Genomic DNA, 27,736 nt, shown 5'->3' on the forward strand with positions numbered 1-27,736 from the left:
TTTTTTGTGTAATGTTTCTTAGCATGAACATAAATGTAATTTCCTTGTTATACTGAAACTTGCAGCAATTATAGAAGATATAAAATACTTCCTACTTTTTGATGTACTGTTAGACTGAAAAAAAAAAAAATCATGTTTACTTACTTTTGAAATCACTTCAGTGTGGATTTCCAGGAACTTTCAGAAACCTTGTCAGTACCTATAAAAAGGAGCTTCATTTCTCTGTAAGTCCTAGATTTCAATCCTAGGTGTAGATCTTCCAGTCTTTTCTGCAGGCTACCAGATGGGAGGGAGAGAACTTCTCTGGTCTTCTGATGGTGGGTTCTTCATTCCAGGAGTACTAGTAACATTTGCAGTTGATTACTGTGCTCTGTATATTACTGTTGAAAGACCAGTTATTCAAATGCAAACATGACGAGGACAAATACGAAGCCTCAGTGCACATGGGTGAATGAGATGATCTCTGCTAGGTCCTTTCTGTCTCTACATTGCACTGGCTCTAAGGCTGTGCCCTGACTTAGGTTTCAGAGCACATGAAGGTATTTGCCACTGAATAATAAAAATTACTGCAGAAGAATGATAACCCTGTAGAATTTAATTTCACATTTCATAGGAATACAGACAGTTCTGTGGTCAGATTGGAAAGACATATGTTTATTTCCTGTATAGTATGATGTATTGCTGTTACTGTATTTGAAATGTTATCTGCAAGTTAGATTTGAAGAATTATCTTCTACAGAGCTACCCCAAAAAACACACAAACAAAATCACAAAAAAAACCCAGACAAAAACATACCAGAGGGGATAAGAATATATTGTCACAAGAACTGAATTTCAGAATAGAGAATTAGTTTCTCAGCAATTAGACGAGATTAAAATGAACTGAAAATATATTGTTTTTAAAAATATTTTCCCATAGCAGGAGGATGATAATTTTTCCCGAAGACAAAATATAATATTTTTTTTCATTTAAAACTATGCCTATTTACTAATAAGAATAGCACAGTAAAGTTAGCAGATTTAATAATGATGGTTTGCTTTTACATTTTGTTTAATGTTTGCAAAATAACCTTCCCTACAGTTCCCAGTGGTGCTTCCTTTACAGCACATTCTGTAATCACTTTACTCATCTAATGAACATCTATCTCTTATCATAATAAACTCTCTTTGTGTGTAACCTCATTAATACACTGAAATAGTGTCCCCTCTGGGTAATCCAGACAGTTTCATTGTAGCTCTAAAATTAGATGCAGTAACAACTCCAACAGTATGAAAACTGCCACTTCAGCTCAAATGGTCACGTTTCCTGCAATGGTTTGCAATTCATGAACACACTGCAACTCAGTTCAAAATGAAGGCATTTTTGACAACAGACTGCAGAAATATAGATGTGTAATAACAAGAAAATTTCTGCTCTTCTCCACATTAACCTTAAAATACACACAGCAGGTTCCATCTAGAAAGCAAGAGTAGTAGCACTTTGTTATGAGCCTCTTTACAGGAAGTTGTAACATGGCTGAAGAAATTAAGTCAAGAGTAATACACCATCTTCATTGCACAAAAAGTCTTGTCATTAAGCATAATTTTAAAATTTTGAAGTGCAAAATAAATCTACAGTTCTGAGTTAGAGAATGGCAAAAATTATAACTTAGCTGTTCAGTAATTTATTTTAAGGTGCTGGATTTTCTTCAAGCTGTATACTAACCCAGAATATTAACAGCTGCAAGGAGAAGGAGTATTAATGTTTCTACCTTGCTGAAGGGCTGAATCCATAATCCTCTCAAATACTGATAAAGCAAAAAGAAACGAAAGGCCACTAGAGTTTTTTCATGTAATTATGCAATATTAAGGGACAGATATTTTCTTATAGAGCTAGAACTCTTTTTTTTTTAATGTATTTCTCCTCCCCTGAAAGAAGAAAAACTTAATTAACTGCTGCCATGAAAAACTACAAATGCATTTCAAAGACTTGAAATATACTTCTTCATATCAAATGGAATTGTTATGATTAGAAGAATAATCAGAACACTGTTTCAGGTGATTAAGAGATGAACCAGCCATCTATAATCATTGTCTAGCAACATGATTCTAGCTTTGCTGTTCATATTAGACATGAGACACCATTTACTTGAAAGCTCAATTTTCATTCCTTTGCTTTCTATATTTTCAGATATTCATTGTGTTTTCAGTCATTGCTTTTGTTCATAACAATAATTTTCCTCAGATCTCCTACTCTTCATAACCAGTACTAACACTGAGTGGCAGCCAATGTTAAATTTCAGGTTACCAACTTAAAACTTTTGACATCTAAATACTACTTGTCAGTAGTGAAACAACGAAATGGTGAGAGTTATAGAGAAAAATTATGATGTGGACATACTTAAATCAGGACGTTGCTGAGAGTTCCTCTTCCACCTTAGTTATAGATGGATTAAAATGTGGGCCAATGATTCTCATCCTCTCGAGAGTAAATACGGTCTTTCAGATTCCCAGCTGGCTTTCCTAGTCATCCAAGACCTATGCTGTTACTGTTTTACCCTGCGATTTTCCAGGATGGCAGCCACTTGCTTCCCAACTCTAGATAATACTGAAGCTCAGAGGGACTCTGGTGAAGCAGAGAAGCAGAGGAGCCTGAAGTACAGTGGGATGAAGGACTTCATTGGCATTTGTGATTGAATAGAATGATGTCACGGCTGGCAAGTGCTGTGAACCCTGGAGTGATACTGGTGGCTAGGTTTGGAGAATGGTCACGGAAAGCTTGAAATCCTGTGAAGAGCAAGCCTATCTGATGCCAAGACATATCGGATGGAGAGTTTCAGTGTCTTCCTTTTGTTGGGGGACAAAGAACAGCAGCAACACTGATAAAAGTTTGGGCATGCCAGGAGGAAATAAGCAAAGCCACTGGTCCGAGCTCATCTCCTCCTCACCTAGGGCAAAATGTTCCACCATCTCACTAACTGGGGACTCCTCCTGAAGACAGCCTGTCTTGGCTATAATGCTAACAGGCTGAGCTTGCTCATTTGCTTCCTTGGAAGTCATGTACCCTCCTTGAGTCCGGGAGAACTGCAAAGGACACGGTGCCTTATGTATTTCTTCACACACGGTGGTTGTAGGGGCAGTCCTCTGCAGAGACTGACACCTTTCCACTCCTCTGATAATTAGTGGATATCTCAGAAGAAGTCCTTCGGAACAATCTCACTTCCAAGAAAGGCTGTTGTGATTATTGATTACACGTGGGATTTTGTGCTTACGGAGCCCAGGGAACTAGCTTCCAGTGCAATACGAGGGCAAGGATGTATCTGTCCAAATGTTCACTGATTTTTTAGCTTTTATTTTTAGTTAGCTGAAAAACAACATTTGAAAATTGACCATAGTTCTTGTACTGTGATTTTTTTTTTTTTCAGGGAGTGAACTATATACCTGTCTGCACTGATCTATTAACAAACTGTAAGTTAGAGTGCTGCTTTTAAAAGGGATGAGAGATACACATTAAAGTAGTTTAATTTTTCTTTCCTTTGTCCAATAACTTTTTTTTTTTCAACGAAGGAAATGCAACTCGACTCAAAGCCCTGAGTGAGATCAGTGGATTTTTTTTTTCACTCGGTAAGGATTGAAGATATAAAAAGAGTTATAAAGCTTGTTACTATTTGTAGCTTTTCCTCCTTTTTAACCTTGCTATTTATGTTGATGATGTTATTAGCTAATTCTGGATGTTGGAAAGGAAACAATCAAATAGGTGGCATTTAGATTCAAATTAAGAGAAACCATATAGCAAAACTGTGGAAGAAATAGCTGCTGTGGTCCTGTCACTTGCATAGCATTAGGTCAAATACAGTGTGATATGTCTTGGGGCTATGTATTCAGAGCTTACATCTCAGTTCAGCCTGTTTTAAACAGCCAGCTCTATGAAGCTAATGGAAAACAGGATTGTATTTGCATGCAGATCCCTGGGGAATGGCTGCTTGAACATTTGAGGAGTATACGTCTGATGATATATTCACAGATTGCTTTAAAGTAACTGTATGGGTTTTCCTTAAACTGAAAAAATTTGGGATTGCAGATTACATAAGTAATCATTACTGAAATGGTTGGGCATATTATATAGGTGGTTGGACAGATTATATAGTTTCCTTTTTATTGTCAATAAGGATAGCCTGTTAACTGTGCTTCAATCTAGCTTCTTTGTATTTAAATAGTACTTTTGGAATCGAAGAACTGAGTAGGAGTGATGAGAAGTATTTACACTTCTATACCTTATTGGTCAAGACCACCACTGGTATATTTTGTTCAGTTCATAGATTGTAAGGCGAGAAAAGTCTATTGTGATAATTTAGTGTAGGATCTTATATAACACAAGACATAGGAGTTTTCTAAATTAATTCCTCACTATAGTAAATGGATTTGTTATTTTTTTAGAAAAAAAAAAATATTTTTGAGATATATAAATTGCCTGCAATGGAGAATCTGTCTTTGTTCAAAGAAAGTTGTTTCAGTGATTAATCACTCTTATTAAAGAAGGAAAGAAAGAAAAAGTGAAATCAAAATATTATCTTCCTTCTGGTCTGAATTGCTTTATCTAAAGTTTTGAGCTATTGTCTCTTACCAGTGCTTTTTCAGGTAAAGGAATCAACCTGTCCTCAATATGCTTTTTCTCACATGTAACTGAAAGATTATGATCAAGTGCCCTTTAACCCTCCCTTTGATAAACTGTAGACATTGAATTCCTTTAGTCCCTTGCCACTATGTTTTCCAATCTGTCATCCTCTTGCCTGTTCCCAAGAAACCGCTATGATTTTTTTCACTAGCTTTCATGAACTGTCTGCATTAACACTAGACATTGCATTCCTGTTGTTGTTCCCACAGTGCCAAATATAAGCATAGTATAACATCTCTACTTACTATTTCTAGATTGTACTTTCAAGAAACATATAAATAATTTTGACAGCAGTCTCGTACTATCAGAAGCTCATTTAAAGATGATTATTATCCATGCCCCACTTATTTTCCATAATTTTGTTTCCCAGAAAATATTTTTTTCTATCCCATTTCTAGGGCCTGCTCCAGTGTCTTCAAAGGAGTGCAGAAAAACTGGAATTCAGGAGAATATTTAAAATCTGCAAAATGTACCTCCTAATGTGACTACTTAAAATCCATTAAATAGCTAGGTAGCCTGTGCTCTACCTCAACCAGAAGCCATAGCCTTGATTTAGAAATAATTAGATGAAGTTTTATGGTGTGCAATTATGTAGAAGATTAGACATTATGGCTATAATGATACTTTCTGCTATTATTACTTCTATTTAAAGCAAAATATACTGTCTGAAGATAACAGAGTTGGGAGCAGCATTTTCAGTGCTTTTATGATGCTTCTATAGATAGGCTATTTGATAGAATCATAGCGGAGACATTGTTACACTGCTGCTTAAGAACAGATATATTTTAATTATATTTTTATGACTTTATTAAGCTTAGTTTAGTGAAATTTTGAGTCAGTTAGCTAGAAATTATTCTTTCCTGGCACAATGCAAATGTTTATACTCTTCCAAATCCCCAGTAATATACAATTTTTCTGAAATTGGAATTTGATTTTTGTTTGTTCATTTTTAGCTTCCCAGTGAAGATACTGAAATATTTGTGAGCGCCTCACAGTGCTTATCGTTGCTGGTTCAGCTGTATGGAGGAAACAGTCAGGAGAGTATGTCTCCAGAAAACATGGACAGCTTTGCTGAAGTACTGAAGTCCAAAAAAGATACACGACAACTGAAGCTTCTGTTGAGAATTGTGAAGAGACTGGTGAGTTGGCTTCTAAACATTTTAAAAGTCCTTGTGTTTCTTTTATATCACTGGCTGGTTTTTTGGCTGTTTTTTCCCTCTTAAAGTGAAAAAGAGTATAAAAGAATTTTGAAAACATAAATATGTGAAGTTAAATTTCATGTCTTTAAATTTCAGTTAACTTCTCTGGAGAAGATAGCCTTATAACCTTAAACTTTAAAATGCTTAAAACCTCTTTCAAAATGATTGTTGGATTTTTTATATTTCAGTTAATTGTTCAGCTATTTAAATAACTCATGTTATTTAAATATTGTTTAGTACTTAAGCTTTATGAAGTATTGGAACAATTTTCTGAATGCCTTCTAGAAGAACTAACCTTGTAGCATTCAATAGCTGTTCAGAAACACAGTGCTTGATTTCATGGTAAATAAAATACCATTTTGTACTTGAAATAGGTTTGTACATAGACTGTTGACTCCTCATTCTCACTGAGTAATAGGGACCACTTCTGCTGGAGTGGTTTAATGTAGAATGCCAATCAGCGGGAGTTGTGCAGAGGCTTAGTCTGATGATGTTATTGACGAGTAGGGGTTGCAGTTCTGTCATGCTCTGACATGGTGGCATGACAGCAGCATTGTGTCTTTCGAGTTGGTTAGCTGGAAAACCTTCCGTATCTGTAAAATTTTCTCAGTTAATACTATGGTTTTTATCTTGGAGTGTCTGAAGCTTTGCCTGCATTGTTACCCTGCATTGGTTGATTAATTCACCCTTTACTCTTCAAGAGTAGGAGTTTTCGATTAAAAGAAGGTAACTTCTCCAGTGTAAGAGGCAGAAGACACTAGAATTTTGCAAGCACAGTGCTCACAACTAGGGTAAGGCCATAATCAGTGGCAGCAGGAGTTAAGAGGAAGCAACTCTTCTGTAGAGCTTTCAGAGCTATTCCTGTCCTCTTTCTCCTGCCTACTGTATTTACATCACAGGAAAGTAAATGCATATCCTTCTTCCCAGTTTTGCTCAGTCCTGTCTTTCCCTAAAAGAAGCATGAATATATAAAATTAAAAATTATATGATGTTTAAAACTCATAATTTCTCTCATTCTTGACATCATCTAAGGTTTCACTCCCTTATTTTCTCATGCTCCTCCTGGAAAGAGAATTCTAGTAAAGATTTTTTTAAAGACACTTCCTATTGATTTTTGCTTGTACCTGTGCTTCTCTCTCAGTGTAATTGTAGTGCTGTGTAGAAGTGACTTCTGCTTTTCCCTGAAAGCAGTAAGAGAAAAGAGAGAACAAAATGTGAGAAAGGGAAAGCGAAACGAGGCTGGACTATACCTATCTAGATTATTTAATTTTAACATAGCTACAGACTTGTTTGCTTTCTCTCCATTTTGAAGACTATGGTTCAAAAGTTGACCTAGCGTCCGGGATATTTAACACAGAAACTTCTGTTGACTATCTTAAGAGAACAAAACTATGCCATCACCTTTTGAATCTTGCAAATTCCTGTACTATTAGAGCTCTCATTTGTGTACCAGTGATACTGGTACTTGTTATTTATAATAAGAGGCATAGATTCTTTTTGTAATTATTTTAATGAGATCATAGGATTTCTTTTGAAAGCACATTTCATAGATAATTTGACAGATTATTTAGTAAATCTTACATTATTCCTCTAAACCTTAAAAAGTCCTGTTCAGAGGAGGTGATTATCTTGTCAAAATTGTCATAATCACAAAAGATATTGAAATGTAATCATATCTATTTAAGAAGGATTCAGTCCACATCAGCTGTTCATGCTGAATTTTGAAGCCTAGAGCAGTGTTTTTTTAATATCTGAGCAATATTTTAATAGAGGGATCATTAAGTGCACCAGTTTCCATTCTTGCCAATCAGTGCTTGTACAGAGCATCCTTCCAATCTGTGGTTAACTTTGTTGTTACAGGCACAGATATTGCTAACATAAAACAGGAATGTACAAAAATAATTAAATGTGTTTGTGCTATAGATGCCTTTATAGCATGTATTTCTGGAAATAAGGAAAAGGCAAAGCAGTATGACTAGTTAATCTTTGTCCAAGTGTTTCATATGACTCCAGTAAGCCAATGAATAGAGGTGTCTCAATTTCAGTCTTCAGTTTAAAGCATGTCAGAGAATTTGTTGATGTACAAGATGACCTTACCTTCATGAAATGGAAACTTAGTTCTATGTGTTGTTTTAATTTATTAATAAACATTCATTGGATTTTATCTCCAATGGATGGAGGGATTTTTTTGGATAAAGTTGGACATTTGGTTTGAGTTTGGGCTTTTTTAAACGGTCATTGTCAACTTTGACCAGTAAATTGACTGCAGGGCAACAGAAACTTCCTGCAACACTTTCTTCACTGATTTTTGCACTGCAATTTAGTTGCATTCATTTATTAAACAGAAATAATGATATAGGCCACACTGAGACCAAAAAATGTATCTTTGTACAGACTTACTAATGGAACCACCATGAACAGCCCTTTTACAGGCTTTATTTTGCTGTAAAAGGAAATCATTAGGAGTGAAAACCAGAAAAAATATGCTTTGAGCTAACTTTCATAACTGTGTAAGGATCATTTAAAAGCTTTAAAGAGGCAGCATCGACTGTCTTCTTTCTGTTTCTTCTTTTTTTTTTATAATCACCTCTTAGCTTTCAAAGCTTTTGACTCTGCCAAGCCCAGGTTAACCAGTCTTTTACAAGAATGTTCTCTCGGTGGCATTGATATAATGGACAGAAATGGAATAAAATTATTGAATCAAAGAAACACGGATTGGGATTTTTTTTTTTCTTCCCCCCCCCCTTCAGCCCTTTTACTAACTCTTTTTCTGGTTGCTTCATTTTGGGTTAGACAATACTGCTATTCAGATATTCTTCACCTTTTTTAGCAGCATTTGTGTAACCATTCAGTGATGTCAAGAGAGTAACCTTGTCCTGTTTTTCAGTTCTGGAAGCCTCTCCTGCCATCCTTTGTGGAAATTACTATCTTACCACTTCATCTCTTCTGTGAAGTTATAGTGCATCTTACTGCAGTCCAGTAAATATAGACTAAAATATTTCTTTGTGAAGTAGAAGAAATTTTGATTTGTGAAGCAGATGGTTCAGTTTTTGCCTACTTCACTGAGAAGTTTCTAATTTCTCTTTTTCTCCAGAGGTAAACAATCTACCTGCCATCTCAATTTATCATCTAGTATGTAATGTGAAGGCATGTGATTATCACCATAATTTTTGTAGAACTAGCCAATATTTTTCCACCAGACACATAATCACTATGGGATTACATCTGGGTACTCACAAATACAATGTTTCAGCTTTTAAAACAAGAGCAGACTCTTTTTTTTATTATTATTATATCTAGTAATAAGGAAAAGTTCCTTTGAGAAAAATGAGTGTCAGGCTTTAACATACAATTCTGCACTCACTGTGGAGAGTGAACTTTTGTTTTGTGACCTTTACCTCAAGTACTTGTCAGAAAGTATATTTGATTCTGCTTAAATCACACTTTTTTTTTCTTCTGATTTTCTTTATGGAACCTAATTTTCACTAATTTACATATCATAACCGTCAAAAAGTTGTTCATCCTTTATTTGTGAGCAACTAAAACATCTAGGATGTCATCTGTGTGTCATATACCCTTGTGGGAATACATATAAGGATTTCTCAAATTGTACTAGGCTGCGTAGTAAAGATGTTAAGGCTAGAATGACAACACTTGAGCTGTGGCAAAGGTCCATAACTTTCATTAATTTAATTGTAGGGCTATGGAACGCTACTTTGCTTTCCCTGCCAGTTTGGGCCACAGCAGCGCCATCGCTGTGTAGATTTACCACCCTGTTTCCAGTGAACCAAACCCTGGGGAACCACACTGGTCACTGTGTCTAAAATATCATTCAAGTCATGTGTCCCTAAGTATTTCTGTCATGTAGATTAGTAATTATATCATCCTGAATTCTATACAGAGATGTGCTGAGTTCACATCTCTTGAATTTACATTTCTCCATTTGTATATTAAAATATATTTATGTGTTTTTACTGTGATAGTTCCTAGATTAAGTCCTCATTATATTAATCACTGATCATACATTATGAGGAAAGATATTTAGAGCTTGGAAAGATACACAGTCCAAGTAGCACAAGTGTTTGATTTAGGGTAGCAGTTCTGCAATCCCTCTGTAAGTCGAACTTCTTGCTGGTGATCTGCTCCTCAATAGATTCCCACAAGTACATCTACAGGGAGCATCCCTCAAAGAAGGTGAAGCAAAATTCCAAGAGATTTCATAGCATCCCTTTTACGGATTCAGCTCAGAGGGTTCAGTGCCACAAGGAGGTGCTTGTGCAGCAATTCCCAGCAGAGTCTGCTTTCCCATAGTCTTAAAAAGCTGCAGGAACCTGTTGGTGTATCTCCTGCTGAGAGAGCATAGCACTCAAATAATCTCAATTAGCTGGAGAAAAAATCCTTATGCATCTTTCTCCTAATCTGAATCTTTTAAGCATACCTTTAATTAATTTCATTAATTGCTACAGTAATCCATAATATTCCATTGCTCTAAGGAATAATTTTATAACAGAGAAGCTTGTTAGACTGAATACAACACTCGCGGGTTGCTGACATGTATAGGTATACTTGTTATAAATGCATATGTGTTTTCACACAGGTTGTTACATGTGTTTTCCTTAAATTACACATCTTTTAAAAATCCCAATGACTCTCATATTTCTATCCTTCATTAGTGTTAATCTCTTATTTTCAAGTTGTCATCCAAGCTTGCATCCCTTCTTTATAGACCATCCATTTTGTCGGCTTCAGTCTAATAGAATGATGTCCTTGGGTAGGATGAAGCATTTCATTAGACACAAACAGCTTAAGATCCTCCTCAAGAAGAAGCAGCTACTCATCATGCAGATCATAAAACAGGACAGGTTTCTCAAAATGCTTTGAGGCAAATACGTGGGAAGGATAGTGCCTCTTCACTCTTCCCGCCGTGTGGGGAAAGCTCCCTCTGTTTGCACACTCGGACAGGCCTCTGCTTTAGGGTTTTAATGAAATTGGAGAGAGCTTCCAGAGAGGAGAGATGGGGCAGCCCCCGGCACCGCTGTTGCTTGGCCACGTTCCACCATGGCACCTGGGAGGGCAGCGGCCTGGGGCAGCCGCCCCGGCCCCAGGGGCGAGGGGCTCGACGCCGCCTCCGCGTTCTAATCTAGTTGCAAAGCAAGCTTTTAAGCATAGCTTTTCGAATTTTGCATATGGTTTGACTGAAATACAATCCAATGATGCTCCTTTTAATAATTAAAAAAAAAAAAGTTACGATGTCCGTGATGAATATTAACAGTCAGCAGGGATATTTGCGAGCAGGAATTGCTGGGCCAGGCCGTTGCCGTTGGTCAAGAAGCAATGTATAGAGTTTACAAGAGTTAAGAAAAACTGGTTTGAATTACTCAGTAGCTGAATGCAGATAATCGTAGCTACTCTAATACAATTTAAGCAACAATTAAACAGTGATTTAAATAGAGCTAGTACAGTGTAATTTAAAGAAATTCAACATTTGGTGGGCATGCTTCTCTTGCAGCACAGTCCTTTTGCTGTGCCTTGTTGTTTACTGAATGGAGAATTGAGCCAATATTGATTAATTTATCGGAGTAATTTGGATTATTTTTTTTTTTTTTTTAATCTCACTTAAGCTGTATTTCAAACTTTGTGTTCAGTTGGTAATATCATATGGGCTCTACCAAATTCTCACAGAAATGGAATGTTGTACTTTCATCATTAAACTGATGGAAGATTTTTTTAAGCTTAATAAAGTAATTTCAGTAGTACTAAGAAGGATGACATTTAGTCAATGAAAGTGTGATCAAAACTTAATAATATTCCCATTTTCTCTCAGACATTCTACGAGCAATACTAAGTCCTAAAATATGGATTATTTAGTTCATAATTATTTACTTGATACTAAAAATAACATAGTTTTTCAGAAAGCACTTTTAAAAAAGTACTGTGTGAAAGTGTTATTTATGTGTCTAGCCATATGTAGGCTATCAGGATGTGAGAGGGATACCGTAGTTGATTATCATTTGAGATCCCATGGCATTCTTTATAGTAGTATACATAGTTAATCTTAGGTTGACTAATTACATTCTGTGTGTTGAAATCCAGGACACAAATATTCACTGTATAGGTCTGATGAGAATTTTCATTTTTAATCTGAAATGGTTAGATATTGTTTCACCTTAGAGGCATGTGCATATTTATTACCTCTGTGCCTGGCTTATGTGGCTTGTGAAGGGCTAACTTCAGGCTCATTTATACTTTGTGTAACTCACGGAGTGTTTTCAGGATGCTGAGTAGTAGTACAATATGTTAGCCCTGTCCTTGATAGTCTTTTTTTTTTTTGACATTTGCGTCCTACGGTTTCTACTGGAGGAGAGGGAAGAATATGTTGGTATTTAGATTTACACACTTGGTTAGAGCACTGAAAGAATTTTAATAGGCCTTTTCTGTTTCTGATTAGCCTTCCTTTTCATTTACTTATTTGAATTTTACAATATCCATCTTTTCAGTTGGCCAGAATTCTTAAGTGCAGCTTTCTGAAGTTATATACTGGTGGATTTTTTTTCCAGTATTTATACTTCTGTCTTATGAAATGAAACAGAACAAGTATCCATGGGTAAGTCTCAGTCACCAATGCAGTACCTGGGATTCTTATCTTCCCCTATCTTGTCACTTTTGATCTTGTCCAGAAGTTCTGTGGCTGATACTAGATTGCAGAAAAGTTTGCTATTTTTTGACCCAAAGCACTATATGGTACAGGAATGTTCTGTTTGTTTCTTCTCATAGAAAAGGCAAATATTTAAATCTCAATAAGACTGTCCAGGCTTATAGGATCACTTATTTCTGACTGCATCGGAATCCTCTTCTGCTGTGTGAATTTTGTACTTCTCTGACTATACTTGCTCTAATTCACTTTATATGGTAGAGTTTGTATTCCTGTGTATGTATAATGGTAATCACAGCGTATTTTCTTTTTGTATGTGATTTGCCGTATTCTTAACTCAGTGTCAAGAAATTATTAATGAATGTGAGAATTCAAATTTTATTTTAGTTGGATCTAAGCTGAGATTTGTGTTTGTGTCAGCTGATCACTGGAGTCTAAAAGTCTGTTCTCTTATAAATACTGGGTTTCATATAACCTGTGGTAAAATCAGAACATTAAGTAGTGATACATAAATTCAGATGGTGAGAAACTTTTTATGCAATTAACTTACTATTTGGGGGGTTATATAGAAGATTGTATAGCTTGGAAGCTTTTGATTAGGAAAATATTTACTGGGACTTCTAACTTTTGATATGATTTGGGTCCCACCTTCTTGCTGCTGGCGGTATGTCTGGAATATCCATGGTTATCTTAATCCAGAGGTCCTGTTTTGTTTTATACATTTACACCTCTGCAACGACTAATTTGCTATCAGTGTTTTTACTGTGACTGTAAAGTGCTTTTTCCATATCAAAGAGAGCACATAGTCCTTCATCTGGTATTTCTACCACATAGACAAACACTTGCTTTGCTAGCAAATCATATATAGAGCTCTTGCACTCCTAACCCAGAAGTTCAGAGCCCTATTTTAATGGCTTTCCTTCATTTTTCTTTAGTGTTTGCTTGATGCTGACAACTTTCTAATATACAGCTGAATAGCTCCTACTTCGACTGCTTTCTGCCTTGTCCTAGCAGCTTTATGTTTAATATTGCTCACCTAACCTAATATGCTACTGTGATGTTTAAAGTTTGCGAAATATTTCATGGTCCTCAGGTAAGGAGTAGTAAATATCAACAATGTTTTGCTTAAAAGGATCTATCAACACCAATCAAATAGGATTCAATTATTTAAACTATTTTCTCAGCTTGAGCGTTAATACCAGGTAGCACACATTTCCAAGTTTTGTAGCATTAATGGGAGTGTATGTGCAGTAGTTGCTGCTTTCGTTATTGTTATAACTGAATTGCATTAGTGCCTGTAGACTGGGACCTCATTGTGATAAGCTCAATGCAAGCACAGTAAAAAGTAATTTCTTGCTCCAGAGAACTATCCCACTTTTTTCCTGTATTCAAAATAAGATCAAGGAATTGCCAGAAAGTGATTCTCCCCAATAGGAAATAATTTGACACAGAGATAACCATCCTGGATAAAACAAATCCCTAGGCAATGGTCAGTCCTGTGCAAGCAGGAATGTGTATTTAACTAGTTGTTCCTGATTATTGATACAAATGTATCTTAATTTTGTTCCAAATTTAATTTCTTATGGTCACAGGAGTATTTAAATTTCCTTAGTCTTCATGTGAGGCCATTACCAGAAACTAAAAGAGGTTTGAAAGATTTTGGTTGCGCATATTGAAGCTGAGATACAGGTACACATAGAAACCAGGTTTACTGTGACTCATAAACTCATATTGCAAACCCTTCAAAAAAACCTCCCTGTTTTCTTACATCTATTCTCTTGAACTCAGACTCCTTGCTGACAAGTTTACTGGGGGTAAAATAGTCTGTTACATTTCAGCGTGTACGTAAAATTTTAACTATCATTGTCTTGTAAGTCTGGAGCACTGCTGAGAAGCTGGTGTTTTCAAAAATGTTGCCATGAGCAAATCTGCAGGTCACACAGAGCTTGATTTAATAGCCAGTGTGTGGATGCAGATAAACAGGAACTATAGTTGGAGTGCTTAAAGGGGTATATTGTAGAAGAAGGCCATCAAGCTGTGAGGATGAGGGACTCTGAGGCATGTGAAGTAGGCAAAGGAGACAAATAGGCTGATAGGATATTTTAGATATGGGTTGTCTGTCAGACGGAAGTCATGAGTGAAAATATGACATAGGTACATCAAAAGTATGGTGATTGTGATACTGAGACCAAGCAATATGAAGTAAAATGCAGGCAGTGTTTCAGGAATTAGAGATTGTTGGAAAGATCAAAGATGAAAATTATTTTAGAAGCAGCAGCCAGAACATACATACAATGAAAGAAAACAAAACACTTAAAGTTTGCCCCTGGATATGTCATGCATCTAATGCTTGGTTGATGTATTCATTAACAATAAGTGTATGCTTTTAAAATTCCCCAAAAGAGGGCCCATGCTCACATACTCATCCCTGGCAATGATAGCCATATCCAGGCTTTATGAACACAGTGCTGCACAATTTCAGATGACTCCATGATTCATACCAGTGTTCTGAAACAAGGTTATTTTCAAAAATATCATTTGTGTGCACTGAGGTTAAGCTTTCAGTAGATTTTTGTAGTAACTGACCGACCTCCCCAAGTTCAAACAGTGATTCAGTCTAGCATCTTCAGTGATGAAACCTCCATGTTTTAAATTATGAAGACTCTACTAGTTAAACATTTATAAAGTGCCCAGTGCTGTCACTTCTTTAAACTATTAAAATGTAATGTTTTTATATGAACATCATTATAAATTTATAACAAATGTAATTTGTGGGGATGCAGTGTTCTATGGGCTGTGAATTACTGTCCTAAATTTCACACAGCAGATGCTTTCTCTGGGATGCAATGCCTAGTTGATGAGTTCATATGATGCAGCATAAGAATATCTCATAATTTGCATACCAGCTCTACTCTGCTTATACAGCTTGCTTTTTCAGAGAGTTCAGGGGGTGTTTTAAGAGCAATGAAGTTGACACACAATCCTCAGTCTTGTCAAAAGCAGATGATTACCTAAATACTTTAATAGCAATAAAAAAGTAGTTCTTTCAGAAATATGTAGTGTTCATTTAAAAATGGATCAACAGATGCATCTAATTTTATAGTACCAGATAGCTTCAATCATTTAAATTTTGTTTTTAAGAAAATATACTGGTGTACTTAGTTGCCAGAGAAGTGTTGTAGAGCGTAACTCCAGTATATGTTGAAAAGTTAAAATGTTATGTTCCATAGTGCATAATATTGTACCTTGTGGATGAAAACCTGATCTTTATGCTGTAAATACTTGATAATTGTAATGAATAAACTTATCGCATATTAGATTTGCATCAGAAAAAGATAATTTATATCAAAATGTGCCCCTAAGTGCTAAACAAAATGTGTGTATAGAATTCTGCCATGTATACATGTTGTGAGGTGTATATATATCTGATGGGAGGTATGTATACTAAACAGTGGAGTCCAACAGACTAATAATTTAAGCAACTTACATTATTAGTATCTGCAATTTACTATTGTCCCATTTTGTCACTGAAAAAAAGAAGAATTGAGGTATAATACCTTGTGCTCATTCTGACTGAGTGCTTCCTTTATGGCTTTTCATGCAAGAGGCCAGTGTTTCCAGGGGAGGGCCAGCGCAGGGCTCTCTGCACGTCCCCCAGGCAAGGTTTGCCCTGCAGTGGGCTTGAGGGGAAGGTATAAAGGCAGGATTTCCCAAGGGAGCTGCTGGTCCTGAGTGCTGGGCAGAAAAGCTCTGCAGAGCTTAGTGGTAAAGCAGCATTTAGTCAGATAAAATTTTAACTATGACCCCTCAGTGAGTTGCTGTGTGTTGCTTATTGTCATTAGAGCAAAGGTCTACACAGAGCAGATCAGAGTTAAAAACGAAAACACATTAATCTTTTACAATTGAATAATTCCCATGGAAATTAGTATATTCACACATTTTCATACTGCTACTTTTTTTTTCAGAGTACTACTAGTATTTAAATACTATAAAAAGTAATTTTTAGCATATGTGACAAAATAACAGGTTTACATAAAGCATAAAAGAAAGCTGTGTTTATAAAGATCAGGGCCCCCTTTTGTCATTTTAAACCATTAGTACATTTTATGTATTTGCACTATAGATGGGGGTATAATCACAAAATGGCACACAATATTTTCAAAGTCCATAACCATAAGATGTCTAATAGTAATTTGTGCCCCATATATCAGTCAGTTATGTGTGGCCCTGACGCTGCTAATATAGCTATATTTCTTTGGTGAGGAAAATTCTTATTGCTGAAAAGCAAATTACAGCTGTCATTGAAAGTCTTAAATAATATGCCCTCAGGATTGCCTGAGTGGACTGTTTCTCCACTGAGGAGCTCTGATGACATCAGAGAGATGCTCATGCAATTTATTCATGTAATTGTAGTTCCAAGATGGAATATATATTACGTTTTGAAGGTGATGTTATTTAATAATGAATGATTTTATAGACTCTTCTGATCTCTATATCATCTTCACCATTATATTTTTTAGGATCCTTTTCTTGACTTGTCTTTTACTTGGCATTTTCACCTCTACTTATATGTTTTTGACTCTTCGCTCAGTTTCTGAACTAGATGCTCCTGATTTTTTTCTTGAAACTTTTTTTTTTTTCCTTTTAAATGAAGCTGAAAGCTTTGTGGGAATTGATGTTGAAATCTGGAGGAGCAAGAATGTTAAAATGCCTACTCTCATCTCACAGTTTGACCACTGCAGGTTACAAGAAGATCCTCTTCCCCTTCTTGCAGCTTCATACTTCAATTTTGCATAGCCATTTATGATCTCGAGAATATATAATTACATTAGCATACTGTTATGTGCTTGTGTGTATACATCTATTATGCTTATATACTGTTCTGTAAGCCTTTGAAATTTTCTCATTACATTATAACTTCTCTTATCTTTCAGTTTTTCCATCTACATAATGGATAGAAGTTTTAAAAATTACTAGGATTTTAAATACCTTAATTTTCTAAACGTAGTTGCAAATTTAGTTCCAAATCTGATTTCCTAAAAGTACGCATTACTTACTCCTGAATATCAGACCAACAAACATTTTCTCTGATTTGGTATCCCAAATCATTAGGTACTTTAAATCCTAGAAAAAGATATTTACTTCTCTTACAAAAGGATTGAAAGAAGAGACCAAAGAACTGACTGGGGAGCATAAATTCTATAGGATACTAAATATTTTGGTTTATCAATTTTAATTCCACTTGAATTTAAGTTCCTTCAGTTGTACATTTCAAGAAAATGAAAGGTAGTGAAATAGGATGCTGTGATACGAGACTAAACTATGTGAGAAGCCTAACAGTCTTCCTAAAAGCAAAATTAGCATCAATAGCTTTTTGTTTTTTAAAGCTTCTATCTGTGTCTTTTTCCTCACTCCCCTTTTAACAAACTATTTTCAATGGGAGATGAACCTAGTAGTGATCTAATCAGGCTTTTGACTCTCAAAGTTCAAATGGCTTTGAGATGAGGAAAACTGAATTTGTCCATCTCTACTAGAAAATAATAGCATCCAAACATGAACCTGCCAAAATTGTTTTACTCAACTCTTGCCTAATGCCTTGTAGAATACTTAAGAACTTTAAAAAATGATAATACTCTTAGCTAAACTTGGATGAGAAAGTGGAATGCAAACGTAGTCACTCTGACGGTGATTTAGTGACTCTGGGACATCTGGGAGTAAGGCAAGGTGCAGAGGACAGTGGCAGAATGTGGGTTGGAGTGTGAAAGGAGCAGCATTGACTACTGTTGAATGCGCGTATGTGAGAAAGAAAAATAACTGTCCTGAAATGATTAGAGATGAGAAATATGAATACTGTGTGCCACTCTGTACAGCCTGTCCCCTCTGTAACGCTGCTTTGATCCAGCTCCCCACCCAACTTACAGGGGTTCACTCTGCAGCCTCTCTATTCCAGCAGAGAGGAAGGAAAGAGATTGCAGGTGGTTGCACTTGTGATGTATCCCCCTGTTCTTCTCCCCTCTGATGGACAGGGATATATCTCCCACTCTAATGTGAAGAATCAGAGCTGGACTTCTGTGTCGTAATGTCCATAGTAGGGAATGTGCTCCAGTGAAGCTGTGTGCATTCAGTAAGACTGTAGAGAGAGATAAGGGGCACCAAAGCCACCCTGTATTGCAGTGTCATAATTGGATGAGGTCTTCTACGGACATTTTCTAGCCACAGTCACCTCCGTGAGAACAGAGAAGTTCTGGCAACCTTGCTGGAACCCTCATCCAGAAGATTCAATATCATAGTTAGCGGTATCACGCTAACATCACGCGAGATGGGAACGCTATTACCCACCAACTCGTTTAAAAGAAAGCAGAAAGAGTGTTTCTGTTTCAAACAGAAAATCAACGAAGGTAAGTGAAACAGCTGGGCAGCCGTTGGTGCCACGCTAAGAAGGCAGCGATAGGTGCCGTGGGTCTCTGCGCCGCCCCACGTCTTCCATCACCGCGGTAGCTCGGCAGGGCAGCTGGTGCGCACCCGCTGGGGTCGCAGCGGCCGGGCTCCAGCCGGACCTGGTGCCACGCTTGCAGTACGGAAAGCAGGGCTGTCTGGTCTAGGGGCCACCCCATAATGCAAGCATCCCCTTTGTGTCTCAGGCTGTGTGCTTATACAGTGCTCAGTACAGGCTTGGTTTTGGCTGGAAACTTAAGACGTGTAGCTAGGAGGATTAATCAGGGAAAAAGAGTGAAAATGAAAAGAAGCAAGTTTGCAGCTTGGAGCTAAAATAACTTTGCCAGACTAGTAAAATTTATTTCAGACCAAACAAATGTTTCCTAATGCCAGCTGTAGAACAAAGGACAGAAGAGAAGGGCAACTTGCCCTCATTTAATTATATATTTCTAGCCATAAGAAAGACCAGCCCTTAAATTCGGTGATGGTGCTGGAGCTGCACATTTTGACTTTCAGTTCACCAGTACAACAATCCTGAAGAAAAATTTAGGGAAACAGGTTATATATTTCTTACATAATTAATATTTTTCTAGATCTAATGCTTGAAATATTGAGACGTGTTATAAGAGAGTTGTCACAGCTTTTCATATAAAACTAGAAAAATCAAATAAATAAAACTATAATATTTTCTGCCACTCAAATGGCTTTCAAAGCTCATTATTTTCATGTTATTTTCCTGACATTAATCTTTTCACTAAAGCCATGTGGTTGAAAATAGAGGGATAATTAGCATTAGCCCATTTATGAGAAACTGCTAGTGACAGAAGCTTATTTATTGTTGTGTACAATTAAAATATGATGTGAACACATGAGAATTTACATTAAAACAAGATTGCAGCTTGTCAGCAGTTTCCTTTGTTCAGCTGTGTGTTTATTAGGCTACAGCTGCTCACCTACTTTTATATGACTTTATAATAATAGCAGAAACATCTTCATTATTGGAGATGTCTAAACCAGTTTGATTACACAATATACAAAGAAAAAAAAATATCTGATATAATCTTTGTTAAAGAACTAGATCTGGAAGTAAGATTATGTACCAAAAAAAAAAGACCTTCTTGTCTCATCTCTTTATTGTTTTGTGTTGTTTTTTTTTTTTTATTATTACTTGCAGTAGCTGTTGTTTATTCATAGTACCTAAGGTGATTTATATAGATAGTTTTGCTGGGTTTTTTGGACAACTTCAGTGCATCTACAAATAAACAACTTGAGACCTGTCACAAAAAAAGCACTTGCATTTTTTTTTCCTAATTTTGTCATCATATAAAGTGATTTCTGCGGTATAATAGTTGGTCTTAATTTGTGTATTTAAGGACCTTTGAGACTTGTAGTCCTGTCAAGAGGGTCAGCTTCTTTATGTTCCTTGGTGTAGATAAACTATGGGGGGAGGTCACTGAAATATGCCATTTTGCAGTTCCTGTAACTGGATGGGTAGTATTTCAGAGCCTACAAAAAGGAAAGCAAAAGTTTCATCTCTCATTAATGCCCTGCTGATACACAGCATCCTGAAGGAAAACAAGGCGAGATTCAAAGCCTTGTTTGCGGTCTGCCCTAGAGAAGTGATCAAGCATAGAGGAGCCGTCAGCAAGTCCCAATAAGAAGATGTAAAAGAAAGTTCAGGGAACCTTCCTAGAGCTTTCTAAACTGAAAGTTTTTTGTGCTTTCTGGAGTAAAATAGGGCCATCGTGTCTTCAGTGTGCCTCTGGGACATATGAGCACTATTAACTTGTGCTAAGGTGGTTCACATTGTTCTCCATAACAGTCAGAAAAAATACTGGTCCTATCAATTTCATATATTTTTCTGCAGTCACTATGTGCAAGTCTAGCTATCATGTGAACTTTATGAGAGGATAGGTATCGACTTGCACAGCTTTCGTACTGGCTGCGTGTCTCTTCTAGCTGTTGCCATATTTCTGTCTAGAGGGTTTTATTTCTCGTACTCAGCACTGTGCATAGACAGAGAGTCACAGCCCGTGCCTTTGAACAGAATCTGTCTGGTTTTGTGGCGCAGAAGCAGAATGAATGAATGAGCAAGGACTTTGGGCACTGTCAAAATAAAGACCTTAAGCATATGCTTTAGGTTCATTAACATGAACAGAAATAACTGTGCTTAAGTAGTTTCTTGTGACTTTCCTGATGGGAAACAAAATTTCCTTTCTTCAGCTTGCTAATGTCTGTAAAAAGGTCCTTTACGTCCCCACCACCCAGTTTGTTACTTTTGCTACAAATGGAAAACCAGTGAACTCTTACTTGTTTGGAAAGTGTTCAGATACTACTGGAGCTCTGGTGGTAGTCAGCCCGGCGTGTACAGCAATTGAGTGCTCCCTGCTACCTTCAGTATGCACTGCTTAAATTACTAGTGGTTTTCTTTTGTTTGGGAGTTGATGAGGAAAGGGGTATCTTTTTGCTTTCTGCAACTTCTGCTGTGATTACCTTTGGAGAAAGTTTCTAAAGTACCGTTAAGTCTCAGTGTCCCGTATGAACATATAAATTCAATTTAAATGCCAAGCAGCACTTACAATGTGGTCTACATTCATCACTTCTGATTTTAATGACACATTTATGCTATTTCTTTTTACCTGAATGTGAGATCATTGACATTGATTTAGATGGGTTATGTTCTCATGAATTATTATTTCATTTACGTAAAGTAGTTTATGTAAGAATATCTTGATATTCTAATGCAAAAATTATGTTGTTTCCAGTTAAGTAATTACAGGTGTCAATAATTTTCTAGAATTATACCACATAATACATAATCATCTCTTTATAGCACTTTCCTAATTCATCTCTAGTCTCAAAACCATCAGACTGAATATGTGGGCAGAAACTTCTGAGTGACACTGTTAGTGGTTTGCCCTCTGATGGCGTTTTTACCTTTGCAGCTTTTGCTCAAATCTGGTTATTAGTTTTAAAATGTGGAACAGCTCATGATGATTATTATACACTCCTGTGGAGTCACAGAGACTAAAAGCCACAAATGTTTTTATGTTCTCACATTTGAAAGCTGAGGTTTAAAAACCCCGTAGTTTTAACATTGTAGAAATTGCTCACTAATGACAGTTTAATCATAGGGTTAAAACTGACTGTGATCTAAAGTAAAGAAGGAAGGAAGAGGAGAGGCAAGATAAGAACAGATAGAAATATCACTATACAAGAGCATCTGAGCTTAACCTTGGATAGCAGAATTACTTGGGAGGGATTTTTGCTATCTCTTCAGCATATAGAAATGAGAGAGATCTGATACTCAAAAAGTGCATCCTGCAATTTTCAAAAGGAGAAAACCAACTACATAGTGTCCTTGAAAGAGATAGTTCTTGAAAGCTTGAATTTTAAATAATGTTAATTGAAATGTGATCTATCTTCTACTTCTCAGTTGAATTAATATATTTTCTTTTATGTATTTATTCTATTATAATGATTTATTTTTAACTCTTCAGAGTGTACCTCTGCTCTCACATGTAGCTGATGTTGATTGGTGTGCTTGCACTTGAGTGTACTGGAAATACAGATGAGAGAGCAAAGTGATGCAGTGTTATGCAAAGTTTCATGCGGATCTCCCAAGAAACTCAGCCTTTGGTTATGTGTGTGTTTGCAATGTCACTGAGGAGGGAGTCTAGGCATTTTTGTTTGCATGTTTATTCTGGTTTACGTAGTTTTTCTTACTCTTTGGTCTGGATGATCAAAGCAAAAGTCAGATACTGTCCTAAAATGTTTAGGCATATTGAAGTAAGTAGACTTTGACTCAGACTTGGGAACTGGTAATGAAATTCAAAGCCAATGTTTATTTTCTTACAGCTCTTGTGGAAACAACAATGCATATTGATAGTATGTAATGTGAGTCGAATAAATCTTTTCCAGTGGCCATTTATAGTGTGAAAAAGAAACAAATAGTGTTTCTCTTTGCTGGAGCTGATGTCTGTTAGGCAAACTGTTTTTATACAAGTATGGAAAGTTTCAAGAAAGGAAGTGGATGGCTTTGTGACATCTTATATTTTTAGCAGTTCACTTACTTTTTAATTTTGAATGACAGAATAGTAGTTGTAGTGTTGTAATCCATAGTTTAAAACTATTTAAGAAAACAAACATTCCCTTTATGGATACCCCACTGCTGAAACTTTCAACCTTGACTTAGCTGTGAAGCTGAACACAACTTTATGGGAAGAATTTGGCAAGTCTGCTTTCCTAACTTAATGACCCTCATTTTTGTGTATGTTTAACTAGCATTGGTTTATTGATCAAAGAAAAAGACTAGGGAGAGAAGGGGATCAGGCCAAATGAAATGCAATTGGAGGGAAAGTGTTTTAGCGGAAAAGATAAAGTTTTAATCCTAAATTAAAATTTTACGTAATTTTTATGCTTATTTTTAATATTTGTCCTTTGTGAAATTCAGTCGAATTTTAAACAAAAATATTGTTTAGAAAAAGTATGCTAAGGTGCCTCATACAAGAGGTTAAGGTGCAAAAGACTGTTGGAGACTTTCAAAGCTCGGTTCTCGATTCGTTTTGTTTCACTAGCGTTATTGTCGTTCTTATATCAAGAAGATATAAGAACCACAATATAAGCTTCACTGATTAATCTATAATAATAATTAGGTGGATTTTTAATAACTTTCAGACTCTTTCCCCTATTTCTGTCATTAGTCTAAAAAAGGCCACTTGTTTCTATATGAACTTTTTTAGGCTTTAACAAGCAGATTCTAAGCAAAATGCACTATTGTGTATGTGCTGATATTACTGCAAGTAGAAACTGGAGAGGTCATTGGGTTTCTGGCAGGATGAAATTTCCCCATGGTATCATTTGTCCGGTTACCAGAGAAACATCCCTGTAAAATATCTGTATTTAATTGGGGTAATCATTTGAAACCACCTGTCTGCCCCATTCAAGGTCATAGGCAGACTTGTTTGTTCAGCTATTTCACCTCTTTGTAAATCAGTAGAGAACATTTCTTCTTGCCTTTAAACATAAAATATCAAAGGACGTATCGTAGCCTTAAACCTCAAACCTCTTCCAACTCCTGCACAAGTGCTGACTAACCCTGATGGTAGACGGCGATCCCCAGCTCAGCACTCCTCTGGGGCCACCAGCTCGCACAGGACCCCTTTCTTGGGGCAGTGAGGTGTTGGAGCTGCCGTGGGTCACGGCTGGCCTGCTGCTGCCCCTGCTGCTGAGCTTGCTCCAGACCACTGCAGCTCCGGCATTTGCGGGATTAAATTCTAGAGGAGTTGTCCAGAGTACTACTGCTTGCAGTCGGAGCAGAAACTGCACTTTCTGACAGAATATTACACTGTCTCAGCTTTGAGGGAAGAAGTAGCAAAGAATCTTGTCTAGGCTTAGTCAAGAGAACTGTTATGTGGATACATGAGCTGGTTTTAATCTGTGCCTGCAGACGCAGGAAACTGTGAAATTAGCACATCCTTGGGAACGGGGAGATCTAAGTGCGTGTATCAGCATCCCACTGCTTGTTCACCGCATGCACACGAGAAAGCATGCCTTCAGTTGTGCAGCTTTTCCTTAGGCTTTCTAGTTTTGATAGAGACAGGGACTAGTACAATTCCGAATCCGACCACAGTCCTAAGAAAAGACTCAGTTCAGATGCTTAGGTTTCTAATTCCCTAGTGATGGGCTGTCACCAGAACAGAATGAGGAGCTTGATCAGTGTGTGGAGAAAACAGCGATGACTGCCTGCTGATTCACCCGCTATTGCTTTTGGGTGACAAATAGAGTCTAATTCAAGATTTCAGATTTTTATTTGTAAGACTTCAGATTGGGTAAGTCCCAAACCATCATTGGCTTCTGACCCATCCAAGTTTTATTCATTTTTGGGGGAGGGAGAGAAAGACATACCAGAAGGTGTTACACGGGAGTATATAGACCACTATTCTTGATGTGTGTTGTTGGACAGCAAATGTTCTCAATTCAATTACTGGAAGACTGTTGGCACGTAAGGAGATGAATCTTAGAAGAACTAAATTTTTGTGTATTTTCAATAGGAAGTTATAAATAACCACTGAGATTTAACACACATATTGATCCCAAAGTACCACTATCTCAAGGAAATTGAAATAACATGGTTTCCATAAACCTGAAAAGGTCAGCAAATGTTAACACAGTCCTCCATACTCTCTTATGGTTATACCATTTTGATATCTTTCTGCAGAATGGTATATGCCTGTTAGAGGGGACATGTTTTAGTGCATGTTCTGATGGGATGAAGAGTTAAAAACTATTACAGAAAAGGCATTCATCAAATTATATGCAGGACAACAATGTTGTTATGTCTTACAAATAGATTTCATGCAGAGATACCTTCATCTTAGTCTGACAATTGAGATGCAAAATATAGATTAATTTGTACTTTGTCATGTTGTTTCATAGATATTATGAGAAATTTGTTCATAATTTTTTTTATACTGCAGCTCTGTTGTTCTTTTGTACAATTAACCACATAACAATCTTCCAAGACACAGATGCAGCATGAAATAGGCTTTCTTATATTTAAGTACTTCCTACATTCACTAGACTAAGAAGGGCTGAACACATGTAAATTAGCAAAGTGTCAGTGACACAGCAGAGCTGCACCAGTTTGTACAAGCTAAAAAGTTCTGCTGTATTTGTCCAAAAATGCCAGAAGTGGGGAACTTCTACATCCTATTGAAGTTAGTAGACTTTGGGCTTACTCACTGCTTTGCCTGATTATGCCCACAAGCTCAGCATTACTGATTTTCAGATATACAGACAAACTGCTACTTCGTCATACTGAGAGAAAACTATGGCTGCATATATAAAGACAGGTTCCAGTAGGGTTTGCTGCACCTAGAAGTGGTTTGTGCCTTCCCATCTGCCTCTCATTATTCTGTATCGCAGATTTGTAAACTGAAAATATGCAGTAGGTCTAGAATAGTGTTATAATATAAAAGGCTTTTAACAGCTGTTGTGCTATTCTGGTTGATGGAGCAAAATGGGAATTAGAGAAGCCAAGCATTTTGATCAGTATATCTAAGTTGTGAGGCACCCTGGTATCCCCATGGAGAGAATATAACCACTTAGAGAGATGAGAAGGTTGAGACTGAGGCCAGCAAGACCAGCTTACTGGTATATGCATGGGCTGAGTCAAGTATTGTCAGTAATTAATGAGTAATGCTTCTTCATTTGCACATTGATGTGTTTACAAACAATGGTTAGTTCCATTTTTATGGCAAGTACTGTATTCTTATTCTTAACCATGCCCTTAGAAAAACCTTTTTTTTTACGTGAATGAATTCCTCCTTGTGCCAATCCCTTCCGCCCTTGCACCCTGCATATGCACACAGTAATTTACCATGACATTCAAAACATCAATTTATGTTTTAAAATTCAGATTATAGAAGTTCAGTGCCTAAATTTGCATAGAAAATGTCTGGTTTGCATAATAACTTGAAATCTATTTTCCTTATGTAATATTTGGTTTTAAACTCCATTTAATCATATTTCTTTCTGAAAGCCACTGAAGCATTAATACTTAATTCTGGTCAAAATATTTGGGTTGGTTATATTCCATCCTCTTGAATCACAGGCCTCTGGGGTCCAGATTTTCCCCTGTTTTTGTTTTGTTTTACTGATTATTTAGGCCTTTCTGTTAGAGTTAGTAATGGAGACTGGGAACTAAGTTTGAATCTCAGCTGAGATTACACCAAATACATTCTGTAGACCAGTAAATTTAACTTTGGGAATTTTTTTTTTTTTTAGAGGACTTACTTTATAAGGATTTTTTCAGCTTGTCATCACAGCATCATAAATGTCCTTCTGTTCAGTCAGCAAGGACTTTGTATGTAAGACACACTGTAACCAAACTGTACTCTTCTCAGAAACATATAATTTAAGATGTCAGGAAATTGTAGGTTAATGTTTGTAAAAAATCAGGCATGTTAAAGTAACTCTGACAAGCCCCGTTGCTTCTTAGGGTTTTCTTTCTGTCCTTAGATAATGCATAGCTAGGTAATTACCTTCTTTAGAGAAATAATTTATTTTCATTCCTTTCCCTTCAGTATTTTTTCTTAACTTAGTGTTTCAGTGAACAATAATTTCTTTTAAAAGATCAACAATTCTGTAACTTCAGAAGTGAAATATTTGCATGTCTGTGAACAATCTAGTCCAAATACAATACTGCAGGCTTTCCTGTGCCAATACAGATGTCAGAATGTGAATTAGGGGAGGTGTAGTGTCTGCATCCTCGTTTTCTTATTTCAGAAAAGTATTACAAAACCAGAATGATTCAAAGACTTGAGGATGTTAGTTACTCAAAAGGATTAGATCTGTGAGAACTGTATTCCTTAGGAACGAGTAGACTAAGAGACCATATTGATTTATTTTGAATCCTGAGAAGATAAGAAAGGATGAGTTATCGGGTTATTTAAGTAAAGTAAGACCAGTACAGGGAGATACATTCATTTCTCTGAAAGGAGATGAGGACTAAAGAAATGCATGTAGATTTAATTTCACTAAGAAAATAGCTGAAATATTTAATAATTTTGCAGGTGTAGCAATCCATAGTTACTTGCTATTAGTATTTAAAAGTAGAGATGAGGTAATGATCTAGATTTATTAAAGCTGAAGTTTAAATTAAGTTTGGAGTGGGGTTCAGATGTGGATGTTGAGAATTTCAACAGCTTTTCTTAGGAGAAGTCATCTGCCAGAGCCAGAAACAGGTCACAAGATTGTATTTTTAATGGATCAGATTTCATGAACTCCATTGTT

At 36.5% G+C, this 27,736-nt stretch overlaps 1 protein-coding gene across 3 annotated transcripts in view; it reads left to right on the top strand.

Annotated features, from left to right (window-relative positions):
• ULK4 (unc-51 like kinase 4) overlaps window positions 1-27,736 on the top strand; it is a 241,264-nt gene that overhangs the window by 179,850 nt on the left and 33,678 nt on the right. For all 3 annotated transcript variants that reach the window (XM_042806318.1, XM_042806319.1, XM_042806320.1), the window contains one exon: window positions 5,608-5,793. In XM_042806318.1, coding sequence (XP_042662252.1) covers window positions 5,608-5,793 — 186 coding nt within the window. The remainder of the gene's footprint in view (window positions 1-5,607; window positions 5,794-27,736) is intronic.

The sequence above is a fragment of the Tyto alba genome, unplaced genomic scaffold, assembly GCF_018691265.1.
Source record: "Tyto alba isolate M040663 unplaced genomic scaffold, T.alba_DEE_v4.0 Super-Scaffold_46, whole genome shotgun sequence".
In the NCBI taxonomy this organism is placed as follows: domain Eukaryota; kingdom Metazoa; phylum Chordata; class Aves; order Strigiformes; family Tytonidae; genus Tyto; species Tyto alba.